At 52.8% G+C, this 18,304-nt stretch overlaps 1 protein-coding gene across 1 annotated transcript in view; it reads left to right on the top strand.

Annotated features, from left to right (window-relative positions):
* Nucleotides 1-12,474, top strand: part of COL2A1 (collagen type II alpha 1 chain) — a 32,102-nt gene extending 19,628 nt beyond the window's left edge. Inside the window, exons 26-54 of the mRNA XM_049882942.1 lie at nucleotides 8-61; nucleotides 482-580; nucleotides 967-1,020; nucleotides 1,369-1,422; nucleotides 1,792-1,845; nucleotides 2,042-2,095; nucleotides 2,333-2,377; nucleotides 2,541-2,639; nucleotides 2,876-2,983; nucleotides 3,290-3,343; nucleotides 3,608-3,661; nucleotides 4,025-4,078; nucleotides 4,477-4,530; nucleotides 4,808-4,915; nucleotides 5,506-5,559; nucleotides 6,047-6,100; nucleotides 6,890-7,051; nucleotides 7,388-7,495; nucleotides 7,709-7,816; nucleotides 8,123-8,176; nucleotides 8,326-8,433; nucleotides 8,607-8,660; nucleotides 8,807-8,914; nucleotides 9,190-9,243; nucleotides 9,703-9,810; nucleotides 10,156-10,444; nucleotides 10,864-11,051; nucleotides 11,565-11,807; nucleotides 12,328-12,474. Coding sequence (XP_049738899.1) covers nucleotides 8-61; nucleotides 482-580; nucleotides 967-1,020; nucleotides 1,369-1,422; nucleotides 1,792-1,845; nucleotides 2,042-2,095; nucleotides 2,333-2,377; nucleotides 2,541-2,639; nucleotides 2,876-2,983; nucleotides 3,290-3,343; nucleotides 3,608-3,661; nucleotides 4,025-4,078; nucleotides 4,477-4,530; nucleotides 4,808-4,915; nucleotides 5,506-5,559; nucleotides 6,047-6,100; nucleotides 6,890-7,051; nucleotides 7,388-7,495; nucleotides 7,709-7,816; nucleotides 8,123-8,176; nucleotides 8,326-8,433; nucleotides 8,607-8,660; nucleotides 8,807-8,914; nucleotides 9,190-9,243; nucleotides 9,703-9,810; nucleotides 10,156-10,444; nucleotides 10,864-11,051; nucleotides 11,565-11,807; nucleotides 12,328-12,474 — 2,784 coding nt within the window. The remainder of the gene's footprint in view (nucleotides 1-7; nucleotides 62-481; nucleotides 581-966; nucleotides 1,021-1,368; nucleotides 1,423-1,791; nucleotides 1,846-2,041; nucleotides 2,096-2,332; nucleotides 2,378-2,540; nucleotides 2,640-2,875; nucleotides 2,984-3,289; nucleotides 3,344-3,607; nucleotides 3,662-4,024; nucleotides 4,079-4,476; nucleotides 4,531-4,807; nucleotides 4,916-5,505; nucleotides 5,560-6,046; nucleotides 6,101-6,889; nucleotides 7,052-7,387; nucleotides 7,496-7,708; nucleotides 7,817-8,122; nucleotides 8,177-8,325; nucleotides 8,434-8,606; nucleotides 8,661-8,806; nucleotides 8,915-9,189; nucleotides 9,244-9,702; nucleotides 9,811-10,155; nucleotides 10,445-10,863; nucleotides 11,052-11,564; nucleotides 11,808-12,327) is intronic.
* The last annotated feature ends 5,830 nt before the right edge of the window (nucleotides 12,475-18,304 follow it).

The raw sequence follows: 18,304 nt of genomic DNA, 5'->3' as shown, positions 1-18,304 counted from the left end.
AACAAAGGGTCTCACTGGTCGGCCTGGTGATGCTGGTCCTCAAGGCAAAGTTGGTCCTTCTGTAAGTCTATCATCATGGAGTTGTTGAGGAAATATCCCTGGGGAGGCAGGTGGGAAGGGAGAAGGAGTTTGGCTGGGGGCAACCTAGATTACCGTGAACTTAGAGAATTGAAGAGGGGGCTAGATAGTAGATACTGGGCCCAGGTGTGAGCTCTGAAAATGCCACTTTACTTTTGCACTTGGGTGTTTCCTTGGGGAAAGACAAAGTACACAGAATGTCTAAGCTAAGCAATGCCTTTCGCAGATAGGGCCCCTGCATGTGGTATGGGCTTCTGGTCACAACCTCAGTCAATCCCAGATGCTGTGTGTGTACGGCTGGTGCCTAGCACTGTGCCTGCCACATAGTGGGCACTTAGTAAATAGTGTATGGATGTATGTGACCAGAGTGACTGTGTTCTAAGAATGGTGTCCTCTCTTTCAGGGAGCTCCTGGTGAAGATGGTCGCCCTGGTCCTCCAGGTCCTCAGGGTGCTCGTGGGCAGCCCGGTGTCATGGGTTTCCCTGGCCCCAAAGGTGCCAATGTAAGTAACACCTTGCCCTCCCATTTCCTTCCACATGGTGCTACCTATCTCCTGCTCACTTGGGGAAAAGGCTGGCTGAATAGAGTTAAGCAGGGGCAGTGATGCACAGGAACCCTGGCACCATGGACGGCTCTGGCCTCCATGTCCTACCAAAGTACCTGTGATCCAAGGAAAACTCAGGGCTCGTTAGAGCCCCAGGACATCTCAGCCATAGCACTGTTCCATGCGACAGGACCCAGTGGCCTGGCTGCTGGTTCACACCTCTGAGATGATAGTTTTATCCTTTACTGTCCATCAGTATATAACCCCAAGCCCCAGTCTCCACAGTCTCCTCTGCCCTCCACACCTGGTACCCCGCTCATGGTCCTGCATTCTCTTTCCTCCAGGGTGAACCTGGCAAAGCTGGTGAGAAGGGACTGCCTGGTGCTCCTGGTCTGAGAGTAAGTACCCCTCCCAGTGCCTGACTGGACACCTGCAAGGAAAGATGGGTGGCTTCCCTGTGGCAGAGCCCTGATCCCTCTTGTTGATTCCTGAGGCTGAGCCTCATGCTGAGCAGGGCCCTTTGAGAGCCTACCAGGGAAACTTCCAGGTGCTGTTAGCCAGAGCCCATGGAGGTGGGGCGGAGGCTTCCAGCTGAGAAAGACTGAGAGAAAGGGCCAGGAAAGAAGGAAGGAGAGGGGATGGCAATGGAGTTCAGTGGTCTGGAAACACTGGGCCAAGACATCCACCTGGGGGACTGAAGAACTAAAGAGATGAAAGTCCTTTGTCGCTCTTTTCTCTCCCTCTAGGGTCTTCCTGGTAAAGATGGTGAGACAGGTGCTGCAGGTCCCCCCGGACCCACCGTAAGTGCCTGCCAGGCCTTTCCAGGTGGCCCTGGGGATGTGGTGGGCTGGGTGGAGTGGAAGCAGAGGGCGGGTGGAGGTGGGGCCTCAGGCCCCCCCAGTAATAGAGCTGACAGATGTGGATCTGGGTGGATCTAGGACACCAGACCCACCCCAAGCTGAGGGAGGTGTCCCAGGAGGCAGTGTAGACCTCAACCTGGTTGTCAGGGGTGCAGGCCATGAATTGGGAGAAGAGCAGGACACACACATGCACCCCTTTTGTTGGACAGTGCAGGTAGAAGGTAGATGGGCTCTCCAGGCCCCTCTAGCTGTGGCTCCTGGGTCCTCCAGAGCACTGGCTCTTCTCACCCTTCCCTTTTTCCTCTGCAGGGACCTGCTGGAGAACGAGGAGAGCAGGGTGCTCCTGGGCCATCTGGGTTCCAGGTGGGTGGCTGGACCAACTTCCTCTTCAGCCTCCTGACAGGCCCAGCTCCCTCTAGTTTGCAGCAGGCTCCATGGGGAGCAGGAGAGAGGCTCTCATTGCTGCTGCCTCCCTTTGGCCTGCCCTCCGTGGGACCTCCTTGCAGAGGTGGGGCAGCACAATTACTCCTTTGGTAACACAGGTAACTTTGGCTTCTAGGGACTTCCTGGCCCTCCTGGTCCCCCAGGTGAAGGTGGAAAACCAGGTGACCAGGTGAGTATGAGGCTCTTTGATCCTGCACCTGTTTAGATGGGAAGAGCTCTTCTGCCCAGGAGACAAGGGCAGGAGGAGGGGACGAGGAGCCCCGGGAGGCCTGGGGATGTCTGGGACTGAGGCCCAGCTCTCCTCAGAAGGCACAGTCTAAGCTCAGACCTAGTAGGAGGGAGACTTAGCTGGGATCCAGGAACATAAAAGCCTTCCTTCTCTCTCACCTTTTTCTTTGCTTCCCAGGGTGTTCCTGGTGAGGCTGGTGCTCCTGGCCTTGTGGGCCCCAGGGTGAGTGTCCTGTCTGCTCTGTCCCAGCTGCACCTTCCAGCACACAGCCTTCCCTGAGCCCAGCACCCACTCGCCTGCACCCTCCCTGCTTCTCTCCAATCCCGAAGATCCCTCCAGGCCTCCTCTCCTCCCACTTGCCTGACTGCCTTTTCCATCTGCGCAGGGTGAAAGAGGTTTCCCAGGTGAACGTGGCTCTCCTGGGTCCCAGGGCCTTCAGGGTGCTCGTGGCCTCCCTGGCACTCCTGGCACTGACGGTCCCAAAGTAAGTACATCCTAGTCCTTCTGGTGGGGATCCTCTGGGCAGCACTGGGGGCCCCCCTGAAGGAGGAGGGGGGTTAGGAATGAAGACTAGAAGGAGGGAGGAGTAGGAGATGGAGAGAGAAAGGAGGTCAGGCAGAGAGGGAGGAAGGGATTTGGGCCTGGTTTCCCCAACTCTGTTCACTGGGGGCCCTGGGGAGGTGCTGCCTACCACAGACTCCCTCTCAACTTCCACCCTAGGGTGCTTCTGGCCCAGCTGGCCCCCCTGGGGCTCAGGGCCCTCCAGGTCTGCAGGGAATGCCTGGTGAGAGGGGAGCAGCTGGTATTGCTGGGCCCAAGGGAGACAGGGTAAGTCCAAACCTGCAACCTTGCTGCATTCCTGCCCTTCACACCCCTCTCCCCATAGTACTGGGGGTGAGCCTTCCAGTTACCCTTCCTAAGGAACTGTGGGACACTCCCCCCAACACATGCAAAGCTGTCTGTTTCTTTTATTGACAACCCCTCACCACCCTTCCCTCCATCTCACTCATGTTCCTCCTCGTTGCCCACCCTGAGACTACAGCTGATGCCTCTGGGGAAGAGTCTAGGCGGCATGAGCTGGCAAAGGGGTCCCCAAGGGCCCCCCTGAAGTGGCCCATTTTCTCTGTCCTCCAGGGTGATGTTGGTGAGAAAGGCCCCGAGGGAGCCCCTGGGAAAGACGGTGGACGAGTAAGTGATTACTGGTTACAGGACCTTGGGGATTGGGGTAGGGGCAACGCAGAGCAATCTTCAGCACTGGACTCAGGGGAGAGAGCTGGGCAGTGTGAACATGGTTCCCGGGCCTCTCAAAACTGGGGGCCACAGGAAGAATGGGAGCTTCTGGAGGCCAGGGGAGGGTGCTCCAAGGCCCGTTCATTGGTGGGGCCCCAGAGTCCCTGGGTGCCCCAGCCTAACTCTCCCCCTCTCCCTTACTTCTGCCGTCTCTCTGCCTAGGGCCTGACTGGTCCCATTGGTCCCCCTGGCCCGGCTGGTGCCAATGGTGAGAAGGTGAGTTGTCGCCCCCTCTCCCCTCTCCGCCTCACCCCCCATCAAGCCTCCTTCTCATCTCCTGCCAAAGAGGCTATTTCTTCTCCTCACTCATCAACTGTGCCCCTCCTGCCCACAGGGGCTTAAAAGCGGAAGTTGTTGGCTGTGGGCCTGTAGGATGGAGCAGTTGGCCTGGGGGTAAAAATGTGTTCAGCAAAAGCCCTGAAGAGGGTGCAGGTGTGGACTGAAGCAGCAAGGAGAAACCAGGGTGGGGTGGGACCATGAGCCCCCTTCCCATTGTCAGGGCTTCTTGGGTGTACTTTGCTCTTGAAGGTCCCCACTTTGCTCCCACCACCTCACCCTTGGCCCTTGTTCCCCCTTTAGGGAGAAGTTGGACCTCCCGGTCCTGCAGGAACTGCTGGTGCTCGAGGCGCCCCGGTGAGTTTTGGTCCCAGCCCATACCCCCTGAGGTGCCAGCTCTTTTCTCAGCCTGGCCTTGCAGGCTGCCTGACGCTGGCTCCCTGTGCTTGGGGTCTGGGGTGGGAGGGACATATGGGGAAGGAAGGGGAAGGCATGTCACATTCCATGATGTCTTCAAGTTGGAGGGCCTCTGGTCACTGGATGTTCTGACTAAGAGAAGCTTCTGGGTCCTTTGTTCAAGAATGAGCCTCCTGAAGGCTACTTTCAGATGCCCTCTGGGAGTTTTCTCTGGGGGTTGCTGTACACAGGGCTGGATCAGGCTAGATGGTGCCAGGCCCCTCTCCTCTGGGCTCTCAGGAGAGAGCAGACTCAGACAGAGGGGGCCTGACCTCTCTCTGGGCCCTTTTCTCTCACAGGGTGAACGTGGAGAGACTGGACCCCCTGGGCCTGCTGGATTCGCTGGTCCTCCTGTGAGTATTCCTGTCCACACTCTCTCCACATGCAGCACTGAGGGCAACTTCCAGCCTGTGAGGAAGGCAGGGATAAAATTTTTAAAGAAGGGGGGAATTGACTCCCCCTTCTTCTCCTTTCATGCCTCCACACTAAACAAGAATTCTACCTTAGTCCAACTTTCAGGCCTGTGGTAGACCAGCACACACACACACACACACACGCACACACACACACACACTCTTTCTGTCTCTCTCTGGCCCTGCACCCATCTGCTTCCTCTTTCCTCCCACCCAGGGTGCTGATGGCCAACCTGGTGCCAAGGGTGAGCAAGGAGAGGCTGGCCAGAAAGGAGATGCTGGCGCCCCTGGTCCTCAGGGCCCCTCAGGAGCTCCTGGACCACAGGTGGGTAACTGAACTCCCCAAGAACTGTTCTCATGAGGCATCACTGGGTGCAGGAGGAAACGCCTCGGTAGACCCAGGTGGGCCAAAATCGGCTAGGAGGCCCTGGGAGCACCCATCTGTGAGTTTAGGGCCCTCCACTGACTTAGCTAGCACTGCTGGAGGGAGAGGCTGCAGGGAGCAGGAATTTGTGTTCAGAGACAAAGGTTCAGGTGGTAAAATCTTGGCCCGTGGTCAGGGGAAGGAGCTCTCATTGTCTCGGGTATGGGAGTCGGGGAGAGCTGGAGGCTGACACAGAGTGCAGCTGGCTCTGTGTCTCTGCTGCCCAGGACAAAGCAGTCTCCTGGGGAGTGAGTGATATGGCAATGAGAGCTGGGACTGGCTTCGTGGATGACTGACAGGCTTCTTTCCCCCAAGATCTAGAACAAGAGTCTCCTGTTGGCTGGGGTGGGATTTGAGTGCCAAGAAAGCTGTCTTTGAAGATCTCACCCTCAGGAGTCCCTTGCTGGGGCTCAGACAGACCCTGAGCCCAGCAGCCCCAAGACCCTCCATTGGGGTCTCTGGGACTCACTGTCTCCCCCTTCCTCTCCCAGGGTCCTACTGGAGTGACTGGTCCTAAAGGAGCCCGAGGTGCTCAAGGCCCTCCCGTAAGTGAGGCCCCATTTCCACCCTTACCCAGGTTGGGAGGAGGGCACCGTGGGGCAGGGGTTGCTTTCACCCCCACCCCTGCCCGTGTCTCTCGAGGAAGGTCTGAGAGGCTCCCGAGGTGGCGTTCTGTGACTCACCCCACCTCCTTCCTTCTCAGTCCTACCTTTCCCCCCAGCCTAAGCCCATCCCACAGCCAGGTGGCCTTTCTGCTGGGAAGCAGTGTTCCCAGTAGCCCTCAGCCCTAGGCTCTGCCCCTGGTTCAGCTCCCCGAAGCTTGCTGAATGCCCCTATGTAGGAACGAGAGATGGAGAAGCAGCACTTGTCCCATTCCAATGGCTGGACCTAGCTGGCCTGTTTTCCCTCTCAACCCTGCTTGCTGCTTTGCAGCCCCTCCTCCCTTCCCACACCACCTTCTAAGATGCCCACACTTGATTCTGGACCACTTGAGGGCCTGAGGCATTCAGAGGCTCTCTTCTCCTTTCACAGGGAGCCACTGGATTCCCCGGAGCTGCTGGCCGTGTTGGACCCCCGGGCTCCAATGTAAGTGACCACCCCGATTTGCTCCTACCCTACTCCTGGCATCGAGGTGCAGAGGTTGCACAGTCTGGCTCAGCCACCCCAACAGGGGTCCAGAGAGCTTCAGGAAGTCCTACTCCCACTCTGGGAGGGGTAGCTCATTGACACAGGGATGTGTTCCCCTTGTAGACAGCTGGAGTGGGGGCGTGACCCTGTGCTTGGACATGGGCTGTCTCCCTACTGGCCTGAGCTTGACACTCAGACTTCTGCCAGAGGGAGGACAGGGCAGGCACAATTGCCTCCTTCATGGACACATGTTTCCTGAGCACGTTCTGTGCACCGGGCTGTCCACAGTTGAGGTCTTTGCTCTCAGGGAGCTTGCAGTGGAGGGAGTAGAGATGATGAAGAGTTACTCAGTTCACTGTCACCACCAGGTACAGAAGGAGCAGGTGCTGTGGGCAAGCAGAAGGCTTAGGGGTCAGAGGGAGTAAGGTTGGAGCTGATCCCTGAGGAATGGTGGGCCTGAGGGGAGAAGGCAGAAGGGATTCTGAGTAATTCTGAGTAGGTAGGGAAAAACAGAAGGTGGGGATGGAGAAGCAAGGCTGGTGGCCAGAGTGCTCGCAGTGGAAGAGAAGACCAGTGAGGTGGGGCTGCATTGCCCTCAGTGTGGAGGAGGCAGGGAAGCCCCCAGGGTGGACCTGCTATCACTAGGGCCACAGTGGCTTTGGCATCCAGCGCCAGTGCATGACTTGAGCCAGCCAGCCTGGATGGATGGGTGAGATGAGCTCTTACTTCCTGCATTTACTCCTTTAGGGTAACCCCGGCCCCCCTGGCCCCCCTGGTCCTGCTGGAAAAGATGGTCCCAAAGGTGCTCGAGGAGACAGTGGTCCCCCTGGCCGAGCTGGCGACCCTGGCCTCCAAGGTCCTGCTGGAGCCCCTGGCGAAAAGGGAGAGCCTGGAGAGGATGGTCCCTCTGTAAGTTCCCCTGACCCCAGGACCGAGCCTACCCAGGGCCAAGGCCCCTGGGGCCAGAATTGTGAGAGGCTCCTGAGCCCCAAGAGCATGGAATGGGGGGGGTGGGCTGTGGAGATGCTGGGGTAGGGGGCGCAGAGAGAATTGTCCCAGAAGGCAGGGCAGGCATGGAGTGGGAGGGAGTGGGCTGTGGAGATGCTGGGATGGGGGGCGCAGAGAGAATTGTCCCAGAAGGCAGGGCGGGCAGAGCACTGGCCCCTGCAGAAGTCCTGGCCAGGCCGGGCGGGATGGGTAGGCTGCTCTGTGTCAGTTCTCATCTTCCACCTTTCCTCTCTGCAGGGTCCTGATGGTCCTCCAGGTCCCCAGGGTCTGGCTGGGCAGAGAGGCATCGTCGGTCTGCCTGGGCAGCGTGGTGAGAGAGGATTCCCCGGCTTGCCTGGCCCATCGGTGAGTGAGGGGTACCCTTCCACTGGCTGAGTCAGGCATAGCTTGACCCAGGCTGGAGGCTCTCCACTTAGTGCTCTTGGTGCGGTGGCCTGGCCTCCACCCACTCAGCACCCTTAGACTATCCCTGCGGCCAACCTTTCCCCGAAGGGCCAGTGGGGCCCGGGGCAGGGTCATTCAGAGCAGCACTCATTGTCTGTGTCTTTGTTTCTCCAGGGCGAGCCTGGCAAGCAGGGAGCTCCTGGCTCATCTGGAGACCGAGGTCCCCCTGGCCCCGTGGGTCCTCCTGGCCTGACTGGTCCTGCTGGCGAGCCTGGACGAGAGGTGAGCAATGGGGCCCACCAGGGTGCCCTGACTAGGGAGGGCAGCCTGGCTGAGTCCTGTGCCCTGGAGAGCGAGAGACCCATAGCCCAGAGTGCAATGGGAAGGTGGCGATGGGAGAGAGCAGGTACAGAACACTCAGAGGGGTGACAGGGGGGAAGCAGGAGGAAGCTCATGAGAAAGCTTTGGCTCCCAGGCTTCAGCTGGACAGAAGAGAATGAGCCTGGGGCTTCTGAGGGGAGAATGGGAGAGCAGAGTGGGAGACAGGGCCAAGAGCAGCTCTAATGCACTCCTGTTTCCCTTTGCCAGGGAAGCCCAGGTGCTGACGGCCCCCCTGGAAGAGATGGTGCCGCTGGAGTCAAGGTGAATATCTAGGTGTCTTTATGTGCAGTGGGTTGGGGAGGTCACCTGGGGTGGCAGGCTGGGGTCAGAGTCTTGTCTCAGCCTGGAAAGACTTCCCCTCCTTGCTTCTGGAACGTTCCTCTCTGAGCCTAAGACCTCTCTTCTGACAGGGTGATCGTGGTGAAGCTGGTCCTGTTGGTGCTTCTGGAGCCCCCGGACCCCCTGGCTCACCTGGCCCAGCCGGCCCAACTGGCAAGCAGGGAGACAGAGGAGAAGCTGTGAGTGGCCTTACTTCAGTGGAAGCTGGTGGTGAAGGAGGGTGGCTGAGATCTGCCACTCCTGCCCCAGGGTCCTGGGAGTAGCAGCCACAGTGCCCAGCCCAGAGCAGATGCAGAGGAGGCCTATCCCTACCTGGCTGCTCTCTGACGCTTCTTTCACTCCCTCCTCACAGGGTGCACAAGGTCCCATGGGACCTGCTGGACCAGCTGGAGCCCGAGGAATAGCAGTGAGTGTCCAAGCGCCATGTGCTGGTTTGAGTCCCTGACAGGGGAAGGCCTTGAGGGCAGCAGAGGACCTAGGGTTCCTGGGACTCCTTGGCTCCTGCCCTGGCCCCAACGTGACCTAACCTCTGTCTGTCTGTCTTGTTCCCAGGGCCCTCAAGGCCCCCGAGGTGACAAAGGAGAAGCTGGAGAGCCTGGAGAGAGGGGACTGAAGGGACACCGTGGTTTCACTGGTCTGCAGGGTCTGCCTGGCCCTCCTGTAAGTGTTGCTGCCTGGGCTTAGCTCCCCTGAAGCCTCCCACCTGCTCAGAGTCCACTTGAGTTTCATATGCTGCTAAGACAACTGAGAATCATCCTGAGAAGCTTCCAAGACTTCCTCAGGGTTGAAGGGATGGGGAAGTTGAGAGGGAATGAGGGTGAGACATATACCTGCTCCCTCAAAAGCAGGAAATAGATGATAGAGAGATAGAGATAGATTCAAGAAGGCTCCAATGCTGTGCTGACCTCTGACCTTTGCTTCTTCCTTCTGCCCAGGGTCCTTCTGGAGACCAAGGTGCTTCTGGTCCTGCTGGTCCTTCTGGTCCTAGAGTAAGTGACATGGCTTTTGGAGATGGAGAGAACCCTTCCCTAGAGGGGCGGGGCCGTATGTTTAGGTTGGGAGGGAAATGCTGTTGCTTCTTGAGTCCTCAGGGGTCCTTGGGCTCAGGGTCCTCACTCAGCAGCTGCAGTAGGACTGGCTCAGCCTGACTATGGCCAGAGAAGCACCTGGGGTCACAACGCCCATAAGATGAACAAGAAGGCATCTCATATTCAACCCCCGATAGTAGAATTTTACAAAGAAGAGTTTAAAAGAGTAGGAGAACGATAAAACTATCTTCCCGGTTATTAGCCAAATAGAGACCAGTCTGAGGTTCTGTGACTGAGAGCTATGAAGACTGGAGCAGACTATTACTACCAGGACAGCCCTCTAACCGCCCCATCCGCTCCCCAGCCTTCTCTTTGGTCACCACATTTTTCTCACCACCTCTTCTCTCTCCTGGCATGCAGGGTCCTCCTGGCCCTGTTGGTCCCTCTGGCAAAGATGGCGCTAATGGAATCCCTGGCCCTATTGGACCTCCTGGTCCCCGTGGACGTTCAGGAGAAACCGGCCCCGCTGTGAGTGTCCTATTCCAGGTGTACCCAGCGTCGGGAAGGCTTGAGCTCTTGGGCGCTCATGGCCTCTTAGAGGCATCGGCCTGCTGCTAATGATGATGGCATCCTTTAATCCTGAGGTCTCCCCAGAGGTTTGAAGGGGGCATGATTGGCGTTGGGAAATAGAAGAGAGGGGCTAATGGAAGAAATAGGGAAGGTGCTATGGTGTTCTTGGTCTTACTGCATCTTACTCTCCCACGGGCAGGACTGGGAAGAATTTAACACTCTAGAGCATTCTAACAGGTGGGGTGGACACAGAAGGGACCCCTGCCTACCGTTCCTGGATAACCTCTCTTTTTCCTGCCACAGGGTCCTCCTGGAAATCCTGGACCCCCTGGCCCTCCAGGTCCCCCAGGCCCCGGCATTGACATGTCCGCCTTTGCTGGCCTAGGCCAGAGAGAGAAAGGCCCTGACCCCCTGCAGTACATGAGGGCTGACGAGGCAGGTGACAACCTAAGACAGCATGACGTTGAGGTGGATGCCACACTGAAGTCCCTCAACAACCAGATTGAGAGCATCCGCAGCCCCGAGGGCTCCCGCAAGAACCCCGCTCGCACCTGCCGCGACCTGAAACTCTGCCACCCCGAGTGGAAGAGCGGTGAGCCTGGACCCCTCTCCCCTGAGAGTAGGAATTCAGCCCCCTGGGCATGGCCCCCTTAGCTCAGGGCAGAGTCAGGTTGGAAGTTTCTGGAAGGTGGCTGATCCCCCATTTTACAGCAGAGATGCTGCAGCCCTGGGACCTGTCCTGCCACAGGCACATAGCAGAAGAAATGACTCTAGGGTAGGGTTCATCCACTAGGCAGGCACTGCACCTGCCCTTTGCTTGTGTGTCTCTTTAGTGCTGTACCCTGGCATCCCTCCACCTCCCTCCCTTTGGGCCACATGTGGACCTCACACCCTTCTCCTCTCCTCTGGTGTCCCTGAAGGACTTTCTGCCTTCCCTTGTCAGGCCTGACCCTCAGGGTATGTGTCTATTCCCCACTAAGCCCCGAGGGGTCTTGCCTCTCCCCCGTGCAGGAGACTACTGGATTGACCCCAACCAAGGCTGCACCTTGGATGCCATGAAGGTCTTCTGCAACTTGGAGACTGGCGAGACCTGTGTCTACCCCAACCCGGCAAGCGTTCCCAAGAAGAACTGGTGGAGCAGCAAGGGCAAGGAAAGGAAACATATCTGGTTTGGAGAAACCATCAATGGAGGCTTCCATGTGAGTACCTGGTTGCTCTAGGCCAGAGCTTACCCCTCAAAATCTTTATCTTTTTTCTCCCTGAAAGCATTTAGCACTTCCTCCCATTTTCACAGTTTCCTTTGGGGCTTACGACAAAGGAAAGAGATGGAAAAATTTAGGAACAGATAATGATGATGGTTGAACACCATGATGAACACGATTAATGTCACTAAACTGTACATGTGAAGACGGTTGAAATGTCAAATGTCCTGTCACATATAAATATACCACAACCTTGAAAAAAAGAGAGAGAAAGGAAAGAGGAGCAGTACAAATTTTTTTTTTTTTTTTTTAAACATTTAGAAGTTAACAAAGAGAGGCCCTCTGGGGTTTCCACTCCCTGGAAGCAAAACTGTTCTCCCTGTTACCTGCTCCACCAGTATCCTCCTTCGGCTCCTCTGAACCCTGGAAAATTTGACAGTCCCCTAGATCCCTTTAGCCCACTGAATGCTAGGCTCCCAGATCTCACACCACCACCCTGTGCCCTAACAGTTCAGCTATGGAGATGACAACCTGGCTCCTAACACTGCCAACGTTCAGATGACCTTCCTACGCCTGTTGTCCACTGAGGGCTCCCAGAACATCACCTACCACTGCAAGAATAGCATTGCCTACATGGATGAAGCTGCTGGCAACCTCAAGAAGGCCTTACTCATCCAGGGCTCCAACGATGTTGAGATTCGGGCTGAGGGCAACAGCAGATTCACATACAGTGCCCTGAAGGATGGCTGCACGGTGAGTGGAGTTGGCTGGGGCTGTGGGAGAGATGAGAGGCAGTGGGGTGAGGGGCTCAGGCTGGAGCAGGGTAGGAACTGGTCCACAGCAAGTGTAATTGTCCTAAAATGAAAGGTTCATCAGAGGCATGTGTTTGAGGGGGTTACGTACAGAAGACGAGCAGGGTGGCAGGTGAGGGAAAGGCACATAATTGTTCTATTTCTCCACTTGCTTGGCTCAGGAGAAATAAGACTCCACCCAGTGTGTCCAGTGACTCTTGTAGAAGTCTTCATGTCATGTGTAAGATAAAGAGATCAAGTGAGGAAGGAGGGAGAAGGGAATGGTGGGCAAATCACTGCTGCTAAGGGTAGGAGTTGAAGTGGAGAAGGCTTTGGAAGCCAAGACGTATAGGGAGCCCCCTGAACATCGTGCTTAATGTGAGGTCTAAGGAAGCTTGTCAGGTTGCTCAGTCTTGGGGTCCTGGGTATTGGGCACTGGGATTTCATGGCATGTACTGAATAGTGCCTCCTTTTTCCCCTAGAAACACACCGGTAAGTGGGGCAAGACTGTCATCGAGTACCGATCACAGAAGACCTCTCGCCTGCCCATCATTGACATTGCACCCATGGACATAGGAGGGCCCGATCAGGAATTTGGTGTGGACATAGGGCCTGTCTGCTTCTTGTAAAAACCCCAACCCAGAAACAACACAATCCATTCCAAACTCAAAGGACCCACGTACTTTCCAATCCCAGTCACTCTAGGACTCTGCACTGAATGGCTGACCTGACCTGATGTCCATTCATCCCATCCTCTCACATTTTGGACTTTTATTCCTTCTCTTTCTAAGAGACCTGAACTGGGCAGACTGCAAAATAAAATCTCAGTGTTCTATTTATTTATTGTCTTCCTGTAAGACCTTTGGGTCAAGGCAGAGGCAGGAAACTAACTGGTGTGAGTCAAACGCCCCTTGAGTGACTGCCCCCCAGCCCAGGCAAGAAGACCCCCTTCAGGTGCCGGGCGCAGGGACTGTGTGTGCCCTACACAATGGTGCTATTCTGTGTCAAACACCTCTGTATTTTTTGAAACATCAATTGATATTAAAAACAAAAAAATTATTGGAAAGTACCTATTGTCCTGTGTTTCATTCTTTATTTTCCATTAGTCCTTGATTCTGTAGGTGTGACCAAATGGCCTTTCTAAGGCCTTCTTCTGCTATACTCTTCAGCCAAGAGGGAGGAAACTGAAGCCACACTGCCCGGCTTAGTGGCCTCACACAAATGCAAACTTACCCCTTTTTATAAACTTTGGCACCACATGGACCACAGTGGTGAACTGGGATCAGAAACCAAGGTTTGGGAAGGAAAGCGCAAAAGAGGGATGGTCTTGTTCTATGGAGTAGATACTGAACACAACTCTGGGATCACAAGTCTCCAACAGATTAGTGCAAGAGAGGTGATGGAGGATGTGTGAGCCGCATCTTGGTGGATGGGAGAAATCCCAGGCGTTCCCTAGGGAATGTGATCGGGGAACAGGGGGAAGGGTGGGGAGCGAAACCCACAGAATCATATAATCTTGGTGATATGTTTGTGTCTTTCTATAAGACTCTTAAGGTGCCCTGGTGGTAAAATGGTTAGGAGCTCAGAGGCTAACCAAAAAGCCTGCAGTTTGAATCCACCAGCTGCTCCTTGGAAAACCTATGGGGCAGTTCTACTCTGGCCTATACGGTCGCTATGAGTCGGAATAGACTCAATGGCAACAGGTTTGGTTTTGGTTATAAGACTTTTCAAGGAGTCCTGGTGGCATGGTGGTTAAGTGCTCAGCTGCTAACTGAAAGGTCAGTGGTTCGAACCCATGGAAAGATGTGGTGATCTGTTTCCATAAAGACTACAGCCTTGGAAACCCCATGGGGCAGTTCTACTCTGTCCTATAAGGTCATTATGAATCAGAATTGACTTGATGACCATGGGTTTAAGTCTTTTAGGTTAAGGAGAAGTGAGGGTGTTAAATGCCTCCTTTCCCCCTCTTATCTATTTGTCTTGCTCTGTCCTTCTGGCCTATTCTTCACTTCCTGGGCTTGCACTTGTAGCTTGCGTGGACTGCTTCGAAAACTGGGGTTGTGAATTGACACCTCCCATTTCTCCCTACTCTCAGGTGTCCCTTGCCTTCCAGTGACTTGGTATGAATGGTGAAAGCGAGGAAGCTGTCACCTTCTCCCCTGGAGGGGTATGGTGGTAATGTGTAAGGTGGGCAAGAAAGATAAAACCAATCAGAATCAATGACAGTATTTCATAAAATAAATTTCAAAAGCTATTTCGCAGTACTAATGATCCAGACAGCCCTCCCTTCCTCTACTCCTTTCTCCTATTCCGGCCCTCTCCTGTCTCGGATGAAGGTTGATAGCTTTCTTATCAAAGAAATAACAGAAATAAATATTGGGTTTGTTTTTATGTATTAATACCCAACTTATAAATTTTGCTGAACCTAGTTCATGACAAGCTAAAGCAGTAAGTGAAAACATGATCATTAAAAACATAATTAAGATAGCTAACTCATAATTTTAAGTAAACAACACTTCTACCTACCATGAAAGCTAATGAGGGCAAGGGGGAGAGCAGGTGAGGTATCTGGGTGCTTACGAAAACCATTCCTTAGACAATAGTTTGAATTGAGTCCAAGTTGTCAATCCAACTAAAGGAGCCTACCCTGCATCAGGGCTCACTGTACTTCCCACAGTGGTCTTGGAGCTACTTAGTCTTAATAAAGTAGCTCTGTAGCTCATGACCATCAGCTCAGACCTTTGCAAGAGGTATCCTACCTGTACCAGGACAACAAGGTGATTCCTCACAGGCCCACTTCCTGGGTACCTAGTAAAACCTACAAATAATAGCAACTGCTTCCTATGTCACCAAAGAGTAGACAGAAGAAAGAGCTCCAGAGAGGCAGTGGGCAGAAGGCCCAGCCCAAACCTGCCTGCATCTGTGGTCACATCAAAATGGACCACTCTGACCTGCCATGCTGCACTACTTACCGCTCACCCATTCCAACCCGGTCCAGAGTGGAAGGAAGAATAATTTATTAATTCCCATAATCCCTGATGTCCCAGGAAAGTCAAGTCTCTTCACTCAGATAACCTCTCAGAAAAATTCCTGCCTTAGGATTGAGCGAGCAGAACTGGTGTACTAATTGTGAGACTGTGGTTAGGTTACTCTTCCTCTTTCCAGCCTTAGTTTCCTCATCCCATTCACCAAAGTGGGATGTAAAACATTTTCTTAATAAACTTTGTTATGCCAACTGACCTGGATGTCCCCCGAAACTATGGTCCCCAGGCTCCAGCCCCAGCTACTCTGTTCCTCAAAATGTTTGGATGTGTCCAGCTTTTAATAAACAGGCTGCTTCTTCCAAGGATTTGTTTCACACTTGGGGTTAAAATCCCTAAAAGGATAGTGGACCCAATGGAGATCTCAGGGGGCCTAATTTTGGGTAACTGGGTGGTGCAAATGGTAAAGCGCTCAACTCCTAGTTGAAGGGTTTACAGTTCAAACCCACCTAGAGGAGCTCAGAAGACAGGCCTCGTTATCTGCTTCCAGAAGGTCACAACCATGAAAACCCTATGGAGCTCTATTCTGCACACATATAGTTGCCATGAGTTGGAATCGAGTGGATGGCACCAACAACAAAGGGTACAGAAAAAATGGTGGAGGTAAATCATGGCCTATACAGGGCCTGCGGTGTATAAAAGGTTTGTGATAGTGTTTTAAACTTCTAGCCGTGACTCTGGACAAAAGGCATCAGAAAATGCAATCCCTGGCATATAGTAAACCAAAATGAAACCCACTGCCTTGGAGTCAATTCTGACTCATAGTGATCAGAATTACCCCATAGGGTTTTCAAGGCTATAAATCTTCACAGAAGTGGATTGCCACATATTTCTACCATGGAGCTGCTGGTGTGTTTGAACTGGTGACCTTTAGGTTAGCAGCCAAGTGCTTTAACCACTGACCACCAGGGCTCCTTTCAGCATACAGTAGGTGTCTTAGTTATCTAGTGCTGCTATAACAGAAATACCACAAGGGAATGGCTTTAACAAAGAGAAATTTATTCTCTCAGTCTAGGAGGCTAGAAGGCTGAATTCAGGGTGCTAGCTCCAGGCGAAAGCTTTCTTTCCCTGGCGGCTCTGGGGTAAGGTCCTTGCCATCAATCTTCCCTGGTCTAGATGTTTTCAGCACAAGGTTCCCAGGTCCAAAGGATGCGCTATTCTCCTGGCTTTTTTCTCTTCGTGGTATGAGGTCTCCTGTCTTTCCACTTGCTTCTCTCTTTTATATCTCCAAAGAGATTGAGTTAAAACACAACTTAATCTTGTAGATTGAGTCCTGCCTCATTAACATAACTGCCGCTAATCCTGCCTCATTAACTTCATAGGGGTAGGATTTACAACACAAATGAAAACCACATCAGGTGACAAAGTGGTGGACAATCACACAATATCAGAAGTGTGGCCCAGCCAAGTTGATACATATTTTTGGGGGACACAACTCAATCCATAACAGTTGTTGTTGTTGTTTTTAGGTGCCGTAGAGTTGGTTCCAACTCATAGCGACCCTATGCACAACAGAAAAAACACTGCCCGGTCCTGCGCCATCCTTACAATCGTTGTTATGCTTGAGCTCATTGTTGCAGCCACTGTGTCAATCCACCTCCTTGAGGGTCTTCCTCTTTTCCGCTGTCCCTATACTCTGCCAAGCATGACGTCCTTCTCCAGGGACTGATCCCTCCTGACAACGTGTCCAAAGTATGTAAGACACAGTCTCGCCATTCTTGCTTCTAAGGAGCATTCTCGTTGTACTTCTTCTAAGACAGATTTGTTTGTTCTTTTGGCAGTCCACGGTATAGTCAATATTCTTCACCAACACCACAATTCAAAGGTGTCAATTCCTCTTCAGTCTTCCTTATTCATTGTCCAGCTTTCATATGCATATGATGCGATTGAAAACAGCATGGCTTGGGTCAGGAGCACCTTAGTCTTCAAGGTGACATCTTTGCTCTTCAACACTTTAAAGAGGTCCTTTGCAGCAGATTTACCCAATGCAATGCGTCTTTTGATTTCTTGACTGCTGCTTCCATGGATCCCAGTAAAAGGAAATCCTTGACAACTTCAGACTTTTTTCCGTTTATCATGATGTGGCTCATTGGTCCAGTTGTGAGGATTTTTGTTTTCTTTATGTCGAGGTGCAATCCATACTGAAGGCTGTGGTCTTTGATCTTCATAAGTAAGTGCTTCAAGTCCTCTTCACTTTCAGCAAGCAAGGTTGTGTCATCTGCATAATGCCGGTTGTTAATGAGTCTTCCTCCAATCCCAATGGCCCGATCTTCTTCATATAGTCCAGCTTCTCGGATTATTTGCTCAGCATACAGATTAACTAGGTATGGTGAAAGAATACAACCCTGATGCACACCTTTCCTGACTTTAAACCAATCAGTATCCCCTTGTTCTGTCCAAACAACTGCCTTTCGATCTATGTAAAGGTTCCTCATGAGCACAATTAAGTGTTCTGGAATTCCCATTCTTCAAAATGTTATCCATAATTTGTTATGATCCACACAGTCAAATACCTTTGTAGTCAATAGAACACAGGTAAACATCCTTCTGGTGTTCTCTGCTTTCAGCCAGGATCCATCTGACATCAGCAATGATATCCCTGGTTCCACATCCTCTTCTCAAACTGGCCTGAATTTCTGGCAGTTCCCTGCCAATACACTGCTGCAGCTGTTGTTGAATGATCTTCAGCAAAATTTTGCTTGCCTGTGATATTAATGATATTGTTCTATAATTTCCATGTTTGGTTGGATCACCTTTCTTGGGAATAGACATAAATATGGATCTCTTCCAGTCAGTTGGCCAGGAAGCTGTCTTCCAAATTTCTTGGCATAGATGAGTGAGCACCTCCAGCACCGCATCTGTTTGTTGAAACATCTTAATTGATATTCCATCAATTCCTGGAGCCTTGTTTTTCGCCAATGCCTGCAGAGCACCTTGGACTTCTTCCTTCAGTACCATCGGTTCCTGATCATATGCCACCTCTTGAAATGGTTGAACATTGACTAATTCTTTTTGGTATAATGACTCTGTGTATTCCTTCCATCTTCTTTTGATGCTTCCTGCATCGTTTAATATTTTCCCCATAGAATCCTTCACTATTGCAACTCGAGGCTTGAATTTTTTCTTCAGTTCTTTCAGCTTGAGAAACACCGAGGGTGTTCTTCCCTTTTGTTTTTCCATCTCCATCTCTTTGCACTTGTCATTATAGTACTTGTCTTCTCAAGACGCCCTTTGAAATATCCCGTTCAGTTCACTTCATCAATTCTTCCTTTCGCTTTAGCTGCTCGACGTTCGAAAGCAAGTTTCAGAGTCTCCTTTGAAATCTATCTTGGTCTTTTCTTTCTTTCCTGTCTTTTCTATGACCTCTTGCTTTCTTCGTGTATGATGTCCTTGATGTCATTCCACAACTCATCTGGTC

Source organism: Elephas maximus, chromosome 4 (genome assembly GCF_024166365.1).
Source record: "Elephas maximus indicus isolate mEleMax1 chromosome 4, mEleMax1 primary haplotype, whole genome shotgun sequence".
Lineage (NCBI taxonomy): Eukaryota > Metazoa > Chordata > Mammalia > Proboscidea > Elephantidae > Elephas > Elephas maximus.
The sequence above is the reverse complement of the archived record's forward strand: the minus strand, read 5'-3'. Positions and strand labels throughout refer to the sequence as shown.